General features: G+C 38.7%; 1 protein-coding gene across 1 annotated transcript; it reads right to left on the bottom strand.

The window, feature by feature from the left end:
- Window positions 1-738: 738 nt before the first annotated feature.
- ifih1 (interferon induced with helicase C domain 1) lies at window positions 739-16,105 on the bottom strand. The gene is given in 17 exon segments (XM_086091254.1): window positions 739-1,021; window positions 1,951-2,044; window positions 2,775-2,959; window positions 3,044-3,205; window positions 3,638-3,787; window positions 3,868-4,124; window positions 4,589-4,804; window positions 4,895-5,018; window positions 5,612-5,713; window positions 7,567-7,784; window positions 9,344-9,557; window positions 9,969-10,183; window positions 14,255-14,320; window positions 14,483-14,584; window positions 14,838-15,015; window positions 15,680-15,800; window positions 15,802-16,105. Coding segments are annotated over 17 exon segments (2,847 nt in total). The 5' UTR covers window positions 16,050-16,105; the 3' UTR covers window positions 739-826.
- Window positions 16,106-16,444: the final 339 nt, after the last annotated feature.

Genomic DNA, 16,444 nt, shown 5'->3' with positions numbered 1-16,444 from the left:
ATTTTTTTTTTTAACTAATAGAAATAGTTCAAATAAATTTTTGACGTCTATAGCCGTCAATAGCAGTGAATGAGCTAATAAAAAAACAAAAACAAATATTTTAAACCCGTCCTTATTTATATCGTATTAGGCCACGGACATACTCGTCCACAGTATGTAGTAAATATTTCTGTTACTTTCTTAACAAAATGTGAAGATTTGTTTTATTTCATACACTAAGATGTGGAAAAACACATCTTGAAGACGCAAATTCAACCAGAGGCTTTAACCTTTTCATCTCAAATCCAATTTTACCTTAGATTGTGTTCACCTGTTGCCAGGCAGACTCGAACACATTTCATTTTCACCAAGAAAGGCATTCAGTGATTTGGAAGAAGACAGGATGACCTGTTCTGATAAAACTACAACTTCCTGCTCTTCTTTTGAATTGTAAACGACTCGAGGCAATGTGTGTGCTGCCATCTAGTGGTCAAGCGTGTAATTACATCCCCAATAAACGGGAGTTACACCAAACTAGAGTTTCTGCGATGGATGGGGTTTTACTATATCTTCAGCAGTCAAGCAGCCTCTCAAATTACAGCCATAGTCTTCTAATGTGGGTTTGAGAATGACAATTGTTGGCCAATTATGTAAGAACACACCAGGAATTTGTTTTCCCGTCAGAGAAACACGATAAATAACAATGACTAATGATTTTTACTAACTTCTAACTTAGCCCCCCCCCCCCCCCGAGTTTCTTAGATGGAAAAAAAAAAAACATGAGGAAGAATATAATGGATGGTGTATTGATTCGTGACTAAAAAGGTGCAAACTGTTGCAGTTGACTTCAAGCCTCTCCGTCATCTGAATCCTGAACCAAGTTGCTGGCGTGCTCGATATAGTCGAATGCCTGCAACTTGGTGGGGATCTCCCGCCACTTGGTGTATTTGCTGAACTTGTCTTCTTTGATTGTCACCACAAAGCTCCTCACATGCAGGCAGGGGCACTTGATTCCTCGGAACATCATCATCGGACCCCATTTCTGCAACACAGGGTTGGATGGGAGTTTTCTGAGCTGCTTGAGTCAGATTATTATTTTTTTAACTCATTCACTGCCATTGACGGCTATAGACGTCAAAAATTCATTTGAACAATTTCTATTAGTTAAATTTTTTTTTCCACTTTTGTTAACATGAGTATGAAAACCTAGAATTTTTTTCAATTGTACATTTAGAACAGATATAAAATGTGTGATTAATCGTGAGTTAACTATTGAACTCATGTGGTTAATTACAATTAAAAAATGTAATCGCTTGGCGCGACTCAAAGATAATAAAAAATTTGGGGCGTCAGGCGATTAAAAATTTTCATCGTAATTAATCGCATGACTTCACTAGTTAACTCACAATTAATCACAAATTTGATATCTGTTCTAAATAAATACTCTTGTTAACAAAAGTAGAAAAAAATGTTAAACTAATAGAAATAGTTCAAATGAATTTGTTACGTCTATAGCCGTCAATGGCAGTGAATGAGTTAATAACGCTTTATTATTTGAATTTGTTCATAACGCAGAGTAGGATTTGGTAAAAAGGTGTCAAATGTTGCTGCATGCTTGGAATGGGGAAAAATAGCACCATCTGGTGGATAAATGCAAAACTCAACTGCACTACAAACTCATATTGTAGCAATTTTTTAAGTTTTTCAATGGTTTTCACTTCAGTGGCATATTTTTTTTTCTGCATAAATGTAAATAAATACATTTTAACGAGCAGAGATGACATTTCTAAAATGTATAATCTTCTAACAAATTCCACTTAGTTATTCAACACATCTTAAATAATGAATGGCTTCTCAGGAATTCAAAACACTTGCGCGAGAGCGCCTCAAATAAAACACGCTTTCTTCAAGTCTGCTTACGGAACCAAAAACACAATTTCAAACAGGAAAAAAAAGTCAAATAGATTTTACCTCTCCACAGTTCTTGCATGCGATAAAGCTATTCGTTTCATAGTCAAGAAGTCGTTCCTGAATCGAAGGGTTTTCTTTCTCCAGGAAAAGTTCTCTGTAAGGAAATTGTACACATATCGAGGTCATCTCAGTGAGCTCTTAAATATATATATATTTTTAAGTTTTTGTCTTTTGAAGTTATGGAAAATATTCCACTATGCAGCCAGTAGGCATGAGCCGATTACCGGTTTTATAAAGTCGAGGTTTCGCTAAACGCTAACACAGGCCGTCACCACTCTTTTTTTGTTGACGGAGCGTCCAAGCAATATGATTGGCTGCTTGCAGAGTTGAGTACGTGTCGCCGATGTGAAGTTAATTGACTCCAATTAATTCCCGCCCCTTCTTTTCGGTGGAGGGAGCGAGCAAGACAAGATACTGTAAAACCCAGATGCCATTTTGCTCTGATGAATGTGATTGTTCTAAAAAAAAAAATATATATATATATTAATTAAAAGGTGCCAGCGGAAGGACAACACGAGTAGCCCACGGGTGTGTTCTAAAAAATAGCTCACCAATTATGGGACACTGAAGGTTAACATATTTCTTCTGTACTAAATATTCTAAATCAATATATTTAATATCTTCATTAAATATTACATACAAATATAATTTGAATAATATTCTAAATAAATGTTTTCAATGGGGAAAATGCTGCTCTTATTAGTGCTGTAATTTTAATACCATAATAGTGCGATATATTTGCTCACGGCGATCTTACAATCAGAATATCCGCTCATGCCTAGCAACCACTTCAGGATCATTTACAATTTCACACCAATTTCTACCTAAACTGTGGTGAAACGTTGACGTGGTGCATGCCTTCGATGATCTGGATGTCATCACCGGTGCAGACAAACTTGGTGCAATTTCGGCAACTTAACTTCACCTCTGACGGAAGCTCAGACTTTCTTATGTTCTTTGTCATTTTTACCCGATCCTCATAAATTGCCTGCATTTGAAATTCTTCAATCTACAGTGGAAAAAAAACAAACAAAAAACGTATCTCATCGCGATGTCGGGGAACTACAAATTAGTTTAAAGGAGACATCTGTACCTGTTTGTTATATTCCGCAGGATCTAATGCTTGGATTCCGGCAATTGCTTTGGTCATTAACTTCACGCGGTACTCATTGACACTTTCCTTCTCGGTCACCCTGGAGCCTTTCACCTCAATCACGATGTAAATGCTGTCCTGAGCTCGAGCTCTGCCTCGAGCCTGCAGAAGGTGATAAACAACAATTGGAGCTTTCTCAAGGCAACTGTGTACACACACAAATAAATAAATAAATATATATATATATATATATATATATATATATATAAAATGATTTTTTTTCACTTTCACCATTACCATTTTTTCCCACTTTTATGTTAACAAGAGTATGAAAACTAAACCCAAAAATATTTTATTGTACATTTAAAACAGATATAAAAATTTGCGATTAATCATAATACTATTCAGTCATGCGATTAATTACGATTAAAAAAAGTTAATCGCCTGACATCCCTAATATTTTTATAGCAGCACTTTATAGCAGCGTATTAGCCGGCCAATTGGAAAGCATGTACATCTTGAACAATAGGTGTCCCAAGATTGACCCTTGGGGAACCCCACAGCTCCCTAGCTCTACGTGGTGAGACCACTAACCTGTATCATCGCAATCTCATTGGTCATAAGGCCGTAGCAGATGATAAAGTTGCACGCCGGTACGTCCAAACCTTCCTGCACCACTGAGGTGCCAATCAGCAAGTTGACAGCGCCGCTGCGGAATTTGTTCAACACGTCCTTCTGCTCGGACTAATTAATTGAACACAAAATAGGTACAAATCAACAGGATTGGCGCGGTGCTCACATTGCGCGACGTAACGCATTCTCACGGGGGTCATTGGTTTGACAACACTCTGGTCTCCGCCTCCGATGACATAGGACACTTTGACGCCGACGTCGGCAAACTTGGGGTTCTCCTGAATCCAGTGACTGAGAGCGATGGCACTTTGACGCATTTCGGTGAAAATGATCCCCCTGGCCTCTTCCCTGGTGGTGAACTGCTGCAGAACATTTGTTTGTAGCTTTGACAAGCTGTCGTTTTCATACGATTGGTTCTCAGAAAGCTTCTCAAGCTCCTCCTTGTTGTCTGTAACAAACAGTTTACATATAAACACTCAGTAGCGTGTGTAGAGGGTGAAGCCAACCCCCCCAAAAATTCTTGACTATGTGTTCTATGCAGCCCCCCCACTAGTCTAAATATGGTATTCTGGTTAAATATGCGTTAGCGGAATATGAGTTAAGCAGCAAAATCCAGCTGTTTTTATTTATTTTGCCACTTTGTCGACTGTAGATGACATCACAGTTGCCACGACCAATCGCAGCTCACCTATTTTCTGAAGCTACACAACTCATATTCCACAAATGCAATATTAATCAGAATGTCATGTTTAAACTAGCGAGGTCACATATGTTATTGTCTAGAAATGTTTATGGTGGACTTCCCCTTTAACGTCTATAGTCGTCAATGGCAGCGAATGAGTGAAATCTCAACTTTGTGTCATTTTATGATGGGACCTTCTTTGTTACACTGCAGCAACATTCCTCTGATACCTTGAAATAAATTGAAGAGGTGTCGCTCAGCGTCTGTAATGTTTATGACGTGTTCCTCGTCAGGGCTGGTTTTACTCTTCAACTCCTCCTCGTGTTTTTTTTCCAGGAAATTGAAGGCATCGCGCATGCGAATGGTGTTGCTGACTATCAGCGCGTCGTTGTATCGTCGAAGGTGCTCCACGCAAATCCGCACGTCCTGAGCTTCTTCTTTCGCGGCTAAAAAGGAGTCACGGCGTTACCGGAGAGAGTGCAGAAGGAAAAACAAAAAGAGAAAAGAGAGAGAAAAAAAGATGGAGAGTTGCTCACCTTGTTGCTCGTGCTGAACCACCCACTGTTCATAAGTCTGAGAGCCGAGTTCACAAGTGGGGCTCAGCTTGGCGTAAATTTGAATAGCGTTCATGATATTCTTGATGACATCACCAAACGGGTTCTGTAAAATTTATGTGGTATGGCGCAAACATTACGCTCTTAATTCGTTCACTGCCATTGACGGTTATAGACGTCCAAAATTCATTTGAACTATTTCTATTAGTTTAACATTTGTTTCCACTTTTGTTAACAAGAGTATGAAAACAAAAGTAGGATTTTTTTTTTTTTACATTTGAATTTTATACCAGATATAAAATTTGTGATTAATCACGAGTTAACTATTGAAGTCATGCGATTAATTACAATCGCCCTAATTTTTAACATTTTTTTTTTCTGATTTTTTTCTTTTCTTTTTTCTTTAAAAAAAGAAAAGAAAAGAAAAGAAAAGATTATTAAAAATTAGGTTGTCAGGCGATTACAATTAATTGTAATTAATCGCATGACTTCAATAGTTAAATCATGATTAATTACAAATGTTATATCTGGTCTAAATGTACAATCATTTTTTCCCCAACTTTTGTTTTCATACTCTTGTTAACAAAAGTGGATAAAAAAATAATAAATAGAAATAGTTCAAATGAATTTTTGACGTCTATAGCCGTCAATGGCAGTGAATTAATTAATTACACAACAAAATGAATTTTGCTAACAAACCTTTTTTTTGTCTTGAACAAGAACAATCTTTTTGTCTGGCTCGTTGCTATAATGGCCAAGATTCCCGGTCCGGATTTCAGAAGCATCCAAGTTGGCACAAATCTACAAAAGAATCATCGTGTTGGAGTGTAAATCCTTTTGATTGATGCTATCTGACAGCACTATTTTGCACCAACATAAGCCAAAAAGGTGTTTTCAGTTTTGACTGGTATGTCAGTGAGACACTTTATGGCTGCACATGTGAAAGGTGGAACATTAGAAACAGCTCGATGGACAAAGCACAGGACAAGAACGTCTGAAGTTTGTAAGTTACACGTTTGAATTAAACCGGTTTTCTGGATAAAAAAAAAAAATCTTAAGTCACACAAAACTTGCATAATATTTTGCATATCTTGGAAGAATTATGAAAACAAATCTGCACATCTCACAAAAATGTTACTTTTTTTTTTTTAATGTAGAAATAAACTAAATTACATTTTACCAATCCATATGGAAGACTTCATCGTATAAATCAGCAAATTAATTTAGTTAGCCTCATCCATGTAAAATGGACAGAAAAATGTGAGTGCTTTATCTACCAAAAAATAAGTAAATCTAATATGAGGTCTACTTTTCCAATAAACACTGGATGGCTCAAAAGAGCATTCCTGTGTGCTAGTTTGCACCCATTCGAGTTATTATAATAGCGAAATTGGCTTCATGTCATTTTTTGCCCTTTTGACACCCCACACAAATTTATGATATGGAAAACGGGTTAATGTAAGTATTCTTCTCTTGCGCTGTTGAACTATCAAACATTGTTGTTCCATTTCAATTCCAAAGCCAGAAGGTGAAGCTGCGGACGAGCCTGCTGCCTGTTCGGTGGCTGAGAGGACCGCAAAGCCTGTTAGCTAGCAAGCTAGCTAGCTTGCTAGCTAACAAGTGATGAGTTATTAACATTGTTTTTCAGTTTAAATTTATATTTTAGCCGTTTTGGATTTAGTTATAGCTGTGTAGCTCAATGAATAGTATTGTATTATTATCTGTCTCACACTCATGAGAAGGGCAACAAGTTCTTCCACTGCTATCTTGAAGGGAGTTTAGTCTAGTACCGGTCTCAGCCGGTCGGAAGAGGGGAGGCACAGGCTTTGTATTATTGTTTTTCTCTAATCTGATTTATACCTATGGGAACTTGCTGAGGGAGGAGAGAGGGATTTTCTTGTATTCACTGAGTTGTAAACAAATGTACTGTGGGCTGATGGGAGGAGACTTTTCGTATTCACCCACTTTTCAATAAATAATGATGTGCCGGAGGAGAAAGGGACACACAATCTGAACAGACCACTGTTTGAGTGAGTTCAATTGTTGTCATCAAAAGCTTTTGATACCTTTGCAAAGGGACTTCTTCACCAGAATCTCACCATTCAGTTAATTGAACACGCAAAGAGTAGAATATAAATATTCTCTACTCTAACATAAGCTAGTAAGCTAGCTAGTAAGCTAGCTAGTAAGCTAGCAAGTTAGCTAGTAAGCTAGCGCCACTTGTCATGATGTGGAAAGCCCCATGAGGCCCAACGGGATTTATTCCATCCAACGGAGGCTTTGCTTAGCTAGGCGTTGCTAGCTAAAGTAACTTTTTTAGATGAACTAACTTTTTTTCAGCGGTATGTGGTACAACATTTGGGAGCAGAGACAAAGATGATGATTTTCAAGCCTCATTTTATATACCGGGCATTTATTTTTTTATTTTTTGTCATTCAAATTCGGCAGGGTTTTTAACAACACTTCTCTCAAGTTATCTGTTGTATATAAATTTTACAAGACAATTATTTTCACTTAGATTCCAGGGAAAATAAACATTTAAATGTAGTTTGTGCATATCTTGTTGAAATTTGAGATCAACTAAACAAAAAAGTTTTGTTTTTTTTGTTCATTGAATTTTTTGGGGTGACACCAATTTTTGTTGTCGTCCTTACCTGCAAAATGTTTTTCTTTGCTTTAATCAGCTGCGTGGCGTCGCCGACCCCGAGTGAGGCAGTCATCCCCAGGATCTGAGGTAGCGGCACCGTCTCCTTCTGCATTTTCTTCAGCATCTTGTTTAGTTTCTTTTGGTTCAAGTAACGCATCATCACTCGGTTGTAAACGTCACCCTTCTTAGTGTGATGGCACTCGTCTATTATAATCAGGGTGATATCTGGGAATATAAGACAACAGCAAAAAAAACAGATAAATGATTGCATTCAGAATGCAAAAGACAATTTTCATGTTTGGAAATAATAGATACCAGGAAGAAAAACGAATTGCCTATCAGTGACAGAATTTGCATTATTAGTTTTAATTTCCATTGGAAAAAAACAAAACATCTCTCCCCCTCTGCCTGTCGCTATATTTAAAATGGAATCATGTCAACAAGTAAGCATTGTGATGCAAACATATCCCCGGAGGAAACAAAGAGCGGCGGGCTTGATGTTTTGTAGGTGATAGATGTTCTCATGTGAATTTCGTCAGCCACACGCTGTTGGCTTGAACAGGCGAGGGAAGTGGATACCAGCAGGAGAGGAAAAAAAAAAAAAGATTAAAAATAAACAAAGAAATAGAAGAGCACAAGCTTTCAGGCGTTTCGCCAAACAGCATATGTTCCACTTAGGTGGTTATTCCACCTTGGACTGCTGAGTGCCAACAAAAGCCGGAAGACTTTGACAAGATCCTGTCAGGTATCGTCGTGGGGGAGGTTTTGCGTCCTCTGGGTGGTTATGTCCATTTTTGCACTTAAATGTTAGAAATGAAGAAATAAATGTGTTACTGAATGTAGCGGATCAAATTCTGTTTTGTACCAATCAACTTTGCTGTAATAAGATGAATGAGACAAAGGAACGCGTTACAAACTCAATTGTAAATTGATTCAAAGGCTTCGTGGGGCCTTTACGCGACATCTTGTCTAATAGTACAGTTTTGGGCAAGTCGCACATTTTCTCATTAGCGGCGTCATAGCGTTGCTCTTTTTCGTATCAAAGTGTGATAACATAGCGGTCGTGTTTACAAAGGTTACATTTATGGATTATGAAACGTGTACGGCTGGATACAAATGGCCGCAAAAGGGGACAGAGGTGCACTTTGGCTATATGCTAACAAATCCATGCTACTTACAACGACGCTGTGAAAACATACGTTCTGGTGTTTACAGTGCAATTCTGAAAAGAAGATCGTGTCAACCTTCAAGACATCCGGTACAGATTTAAGGACATGCATTCATTTATGTCCTAAAATGAACACAACAATTGCCAGCGAAGAAAAACCTCATGACTTCGTGAACACCAACGGCTAACGTAGCACTAGCTAGAGCACAACTTTTCAAAGATGTTAAAATTCAGTGTTCATTTATAGCCAAATGTATATATAGTTTTTTCATTTTAGTAGCTTCGATGTAGTTTAACTACTCATTTTGTTGTCGCTTAGCTAGCTAGCTAGCTACATTTGTCTGGTCGGTAGCATCAGCGTAGCGAAGCTACATTCAATGTAAAATAGCTTCGTGAACTTTTCCAAGCAGCTCGCCCAACAGTAAGGTGTAACATTTGTTATCATTCCAAAGATGCTGTCATCGTTTTGTTGGACAAATCGTATCACATTATTGTTATTACTAAAGTGACATACATTGGCTTTCTAGTTTGTTGCACAGCTGCCTCGCAATCCTACTTTGGGATTGAAATTGCGCAATTCCTCACGAGCTTATTGGACAGCAGTTTCAAATCCTACCCTTCAGATGCACTCCCTCGTCCTCTCCCGCGACCGACGACCTCTCCAAGTAATTTTCCAGAATCTGGGCTGTGCAAATGATGACGTCGTTTTTCTTCACGAGCTCTGCGAAAGTGATCTTGAGCTCGGATTTTCCACTCACTCGTTCCACTCTGTACGCGTGCTTCAGAAAGGGATGGAACTCCGTGGCATAATGCTGCTCCACCAGAGGAACCTGCGGACCGCCGACAAAAAAAGGCCCTTTTCATTCAAGGTTCAACGAGAATCTTAAAACCCAAAAATGAAGATGTTTCACATTTCAACACAAACACAATTCCCCAGCTGGTTTCTGAGCGATTTCGTCTGAAATGGAGTAAGTAGGGATTTTCTTTTTTTTTTCTTCCCCCCCCCCCAAAGTACAACACTTCCCACACGCGCCAGACGGGAAAAGCGTGCAGGGAAACCTTACGGCATGTCATTTGTGGTCAGCTGACCCACATGTGCGCACTGAATGGAAGATTGAATGTTTTCGTTTGGATAGAAGAGGAAGAGAAAGTGGGTCAATGGTATCACGTTGTAAAGATGTCAACGGAATATCGGATACTTCACTTCACACATTCAACCATATTGTACAATATTTTCATACCATGTTCACCAGGATGATCACTTTGCCGGCTTTCCCCTCCGCCCGCCTGTGCTTCAGATGCTCGCGGGTAACATGAACCGCCACCCTGGTTTTCCCACTTCCGGTCGGGAGGCAAATGATAATGTTTTTCCCCTCCAGGGCAGGTGTCGCCACGTCCGCCTGATAGTCTCGGAGAACAATATCAGCTTGGGCGGCCGGGCCCGGGTCGGGCAGTTCTGTTCAAAGCACAATTAACAATCGTGACGATTGCTCAGGAAAAAAACACGCATGTTTTGTTTTGCATGCTTGCCAAATTGGAATGATTCAAATCAGTTATTTCATGTTTAAAATGGCGCGCGTAACACAGCTGTCAACAAATCAATCAGCAATTCTATGACCTAAAAAAAATGGATCATACTTCATCAGGCATCTTTCTTGCCAGCACATGTTTGAGCCGCCCAAAAATTTAAGCCGTCGATGCTTGGAATTTATCTCACCGTGGGCTTTTTCATGCCGCAACAACGAGGCGCTCTAAAAGCGGCCACACCAGCATGTTGGTTGTCACCACAGACTTGAAATGTACTGGTATATATATATTTGTTTTTACCTCACTTTACCGCTTTCTCTCCATGATGTCTGCTAAACATGGCTGACAACGAGGCGCTCTACACCAGCGGACCAGTGTTAATTTTGACAATAACTATTTTTATTTAGTTTTAGTTCTAGACTTTTGATTAAAATTAAGTTTTTGTCACAATTTAGCCATCTGATTGTATTAGATTTAATCCAATTTTAGTCCAAGAAAATAAAGAGCAATTTTTGTCAACTAAAATGACAATTTGGTGGAAGTTTTCCTTCAGCATACATTTCAACTCTTATCCGTAAAATTATAACACACCTATTTGTAACTGCAGTTTAACATTTAACAATGGTTTCTTTATTGTTTCAATGAAACATGTTGAACTGACAATAACTTAGTTTTCATCTAAAAAAAAAGAAAAAGTGCATCATTACTTGAGCTTAATTGTTACAGCTGCACAATGAATGTAAACATTTTTGAATATTAAATAAAGTTCAGTGAACAATGAAGACTTTCTAAGTGGTTCTTTTCTTTTTCGTCTACGAAATAATCACTGCAGCGGACTAAGGGAAGACGCATTTATGAGGTGTAGGAATAGCTAGCTAGCTGTTTCACAATAAAGTGTAATACAGTGTGTGTGGGGGGGACGATTCAAGGGGCTCCAGCTTAGCCACACCCCTAAAATCTGAAAAAATTAACTATAGCTACTAGGGGTGTGCCCAAAAAAAATGGAATCTCATAAGAATCGCGATTCTTATTTGGTACGATTCAGGATCAATTTAAAATGTCCCACAATCGATTTTATTGAAATTATTTTATACTGTCTTGCCTTTGTCTGTGTGTGTGCCTTTATTTGGAGCGCTGTTCATGTTGTACCCGGTTTGGCAACTGAGGGCAGTGTGGTTCCACGCAGTCTAATACACTGTTAATTTGTAGCCACATTAGAGAGTAGAAGGAAAAAGTCACGATCAAGTTATTCCAATAAAAGTTTTTTGCAGTGTGGAGTCATTCTTTTGAGTGATAAAAGTGCCGCGAGTAGCATTAGCGAGTCAGACTGGAGTAGATCATTACAATTCCTTGCACATCTATAGATTGAAGCAAAAATCATTGTCAATCAAATCATTTCGAATCAAAAATCGTTCTTAATCGAAAATCGATTCTAAATAGAATCGCAGGTCCAAAAATCGGAATCGGATCGTGAGACATTCAAAGATTCCCACCCCTAATAGCTACGCAATTGAGTACTATATAGTACTTGGTCAAGTATCTTCTAACACTGTATGTATAAACAAATTTCCGTTTTCACTTTAAAGAGTCTTTTAATTTTGCAAACAGGAGAAAATGTGACAAAATATTATTTTGAAAAAGTTAAAGGTAGATGCTGTGAAAGTGCAGTTTAGATATAATCTTTTTTTTTGGGGGGGGGGGGGTATTAAGAAACTGATCACTGTAATGTTTCTTTAAAATTACATTTCATTGAGAAATGTAGTAAAAAAAAAATCTGATTTGGGGAGACCAAACTGCCATTATAATAATTTCTATTCCTGCACAGTGTGTTTTGGAATCACTGTACTATACGAAATGAAAGCATTGCGTGGAGGTCAAATATGGATCCCTCCTGAGACGCACCACTTGTCCATATACACCTTCTTTGATGTGCACCAAAGCATGTCAATGTGTGGAACAGATGTTGCCTGAGCACAAATGCGAAGGCTTCCACAATTCCGCATAAGAAGTCGTTGGACGCAAGCGCCTCAAATGTTCCGGCAAATGTGAGGCAGCGCATTTTTCTGCAAAGCTTCCCATCTGCATGTGATTAATGGAGTCGGTCGGGAGTGTATGACGTCATCACAGTTTGAGAATGTTGCCATGCAGTCAGATGGTTCGAAAGCAACCAAGACAATGAGTTTGTATGGCAGCTGCCAATTTGCGGGGCATAAAGTAGACTATTCTTTAGACCGGCTAAGAACAGGTCTAAGTAACCTTAGAACAGTGAGACATGTTTTTTATGTTTTTTTTATATGTTTAAAAAAAAAAGGTGTAAAAAACGTTGGCAAAAATCAGCAAAAAATGAGCTGAATAGCGATAATGTTGGGCGAATAAATCGGTTGGGCGCTCGGTAAAATGTGAACACTGATCAAGAGGTCTTTTCGGATATTGAGTCTTATTGAACTTGTCCATTCAGAGATCAAGTTGCGCAACAAAATGACACAGCAAAAATTGGAGTGTTAAACTCATTCACTGCCATTGACGGCTATAGACGTCAAAAAAATGTATTGTAACTATTTCTATTAGTTTAATTTTTGTTTCCACTTTTGTTAAAGAGTATTAAAACCTAGATTTTTTTATTGTACATTTAGAACAGATATAACATTTGTGATTAATCGTGAGTTAACTATTTAAGTCATGCGATTAATTACGATTACGATTTTAATCGCCTGATGCTCCAATTTTTTAATCTTTTCTTTTTAATTCATTCACTGCCATTGACGGCTATAAACGTCAAAAAATCATTGTAACTATTTCTATTAGTTTAACATTTTTTTCCACTTTTGTTAACAAGAGTATGAAAACCTAGAATTGTTTTATTGTACAATTAGAACAGATATAACATTTGTGATTAATCGTGAGTTAACTAGTGAAACCATGCGATTAATTACAATTACAAATTCTAATCGCCTGACGTCTGTAATTTTTAATTCTTGTTCAAAATCGATTTATTTATTTTTAAAGAAGAAAAGATCATTAAAAATTAGGGCCGTCAGGTGATTAAAATTAATTGTAATTAATCGCGTGACTTCACTCGTTAACTCGTGATTAAAAAACAAAACAAAAGATTATTAAAAATTAGGCGGCAATGGCAGTGAATGAGTTAAAATTTCAGAAGTTTCGGAAAATATTTGGGAGTTGATTTGAACTCCTGAAGTGGAATTGGATCATTTTCAGAGATAAATATTATTAGTGTTAGATCAGAAGAGATGTGATTTATTATTATTATTAACATTTCGAGTGTTAATGACTTGTTTTGAGGGTTAAAAAATACAACACTATATGGAGTGATGCAGTGTAAAATCAACACTGATCAGAGTTGATTTAACTCCATTTCAGTGTAAACAAATACATATATTTTTTATTTTTTTGCCCAAACGTATTGTTTTGTGTGGACCAATATAGACACTTTTTAAGCATTAAATTTTACTTTGTATGTGTTGAATTTACACTGCCAAATTTTCTGTGTACAGAAAAAACATGTTTGTAGAAGATCAAATTATGTTCAGGTTTTTAGGTTTTCCATCAACCCCTTTCTTAGGTTCATCTTGAAATTTCATCTGAAAGTCCACACTATCCCCAACATTTTGTGACTAAAAAGTGAAGGCATGATATTGGCAGCAATAATATATCAAAGAATCTTCCATTGCGCAGTAATCTACCGATATTGAGCCAACATATGCTTTTCATTTGACACGCTGACTATGCTCCGCCTTCTTTAACCTCTGTGTGCTTCATCGCTTACACACATGAAACACATTATTTGCTAGTAGCAGAGACCACCGGGACGGGACGTTCAGATGTCCTAAAAAAAAGTGTTCATCGGTTAACTGTTCTCAAATCCAATTGACATTCTTAGCTGCTTTGATTTTGCTTGAATGTGTTTGTGGCAAACATAAACAGCCTTTAAAAATGAAAAAATCTTGCAGTCAAGCGAGTGAGTGCAAATTGTTCCCACCTGGTGCTAAACTGCCGCTTAACTGTTGTGCAGCGTCTTCACCTGAACATTCACCTTGGTACAGGTCTGAGGAGACGACATAACAGACGCGAGTTGGAAAGTTATTCTGCAACATCCGACACATTTTGAGATTACATACTGATTATACTTCTGTCATATTTTTTTTTAAAATATTTATATAAAAATGAATCTTCTTGGACTTGAAGAATGAGTTTTAAAGAGTGCTACCTGGGGTGTCATCTTCATCAGTGTCCTCGTGATCCAAACGCTGACATTTCTGGACATCTGGACTCTCCTTCACCGGGTCACTACTTGTCGTTTTATTTTTTGCTAAGGGAAGATAAAAGTCACATTAAAATGTTTCTGAAGACATTCATCATTCGCATGGTTATGGTTCACTCCTCGCTAATTCAACTAATCAGATTTTTTTCCTTTTAATTCAACTGTAAATTTGAAATGATTTAAAAAAAATTTTTAAATGATAGTTTAAACTCAATTACAACCAATTTTAGAGGTTGGGCGCTTCTTTCTTCACGGTTTGCTGTACAGTATTGGGTGATGTGTGTGCACTCCTAGTGGTTACCTGTGGTATCGCAGCCGGGGCAGTCAAAGCCTCCCATTAGTTCGTACAATTTCTTGTGTTCAGTGACAAGCAGAATTTGGACAAATTCAGAGTACCATCCAGGTGGACACCTGACGATTGTTTTCAGAAGTTCACGAGCTGCATCTCTGGATCCTTGGTTGTCTGCTAAGTGAAGGATCTGGAGGATGAACATCAATGAAGATGGCGTTGTTGTCTGCCATCTTGTGGTCATGACTGAAATTCGCTGTTTCCCCCCCCCCCCCGTTTTCTTTTTCTGCTTGTGTCCAAATTCACAAGGCTGAGTCCTCCGAAGGCCGAATTTGTCGACTGCATGACGTCACTGCCGGCGCGACTCGACAGCACGCACAGACTTACATATGAATGGATTGTCAATGCTGCTTGTCGGTAGCGCATTGACCGACACTCCATTCACGTGTAAGTTTGTACGCGTTGTCGAGTCGCGCCAGGAGTGACGTCATGCAGCCGACAAATTCGGCCTTCGGAGGACTCAGTCTTGTGAATTTGGACACAACTATTTGCCACGGAGGAGGCGGGACTTCCGACTTCCACACATCTGCTTTGTTTTAGTTTCCTGTTTGCGACGTGTGTGTGGCCGCGTCCCAGTTCTTGCGCTTCCGCCTTTGTGCCCCTGGGTTGCGCGTCGAAGGGTGCGAGTGTGTAATGTGTCTCTCTCAGTTGTCAGAAGCATTTCAGAGAGCTATGACGCCCTGCGCTCAGCGGCGAGAGCGCGCATTTGGGTGGCGAGTGTTGGAACACTGATGTATGAAACCCGGAAGTCCGCGGCATCTACACCATAAAATAAAAATACAAAATGTACTCACTTTGTCTTGGTCATCCTTGGTGATGAGCTTACTTGAAAAACAGTACGTGCACACCTGTTTCGTGTCCATGTCCACCAGACTGGGCACCAGGATGTCAACCATTCGCATGCAGTAGTCGTCACAAGGCGTCCACGAAGGCCTGGAACCAGCCCTCCGGGTGCGGCTTGCGCAGGATGAGGTCGAGCAGCAAGTCCACGGCCGCCGAGTTACCGTCGGTCCTGGCCCTTTGTCGGACACGTTCCTTCTGCTCGGGTTGGAGGAAGTGAAGATGGTCCAGAACAGGCACCACCACGATGTACGTCCGGAGCCTCGGCCGAAAACTTTCGATAAGAGTCTCACTGATAATTAAGTCGACCCCATCAGCCGCCATAGTTAGCTTCTCACCCTAAAAGAGGATCCGGTTCAAGTGTTTCTTTTTGGACAAAACGAAAGTAAAAGTGTAAGTTTCGTTTTGCCACAATTCTGCAACCGGTACCTTATTCGGCCGAGAGATGGCAGCATTGTACAATATATGTACACGCTATGCAAACTACTTACTGTAAACTTTCAACAAAAGTGTATTAAAGTCCTCACACTGTGCTTTCGTAATGTGCTAAAGTATTATTATTATTTTTAAACTGTCAATTAGGCATCCTTTAATAATCTACCCTCTTTTTTTTTCTACATCTATCTTCATATATTGTTTTGTATTTTACAAAAAATATTAAATTTGGTTGTCTATCTATCTATCTATCTATTTATCTATCTTTTTTTGCCGTGGTGCTG

Source organism: Leptonotus elevatus, chromosome 12 (genome assembly GCF_054856555.1).
Source record: "Leptonotus elevatus isolate MCC_2025b chromosome 12, RoL_Lele_1.0, whole genome shotgun sequence".
Taxonomy (NCBI): Eukaryota; Metazoa; Chordata; class Actinopteri; order Syngnathiformes; family Syngnathidae; genus Leptonotus; species Leptonotus elevatus.
This window is presented reverse-complemented; position numbering and strand designations above follow the sequence as displayed.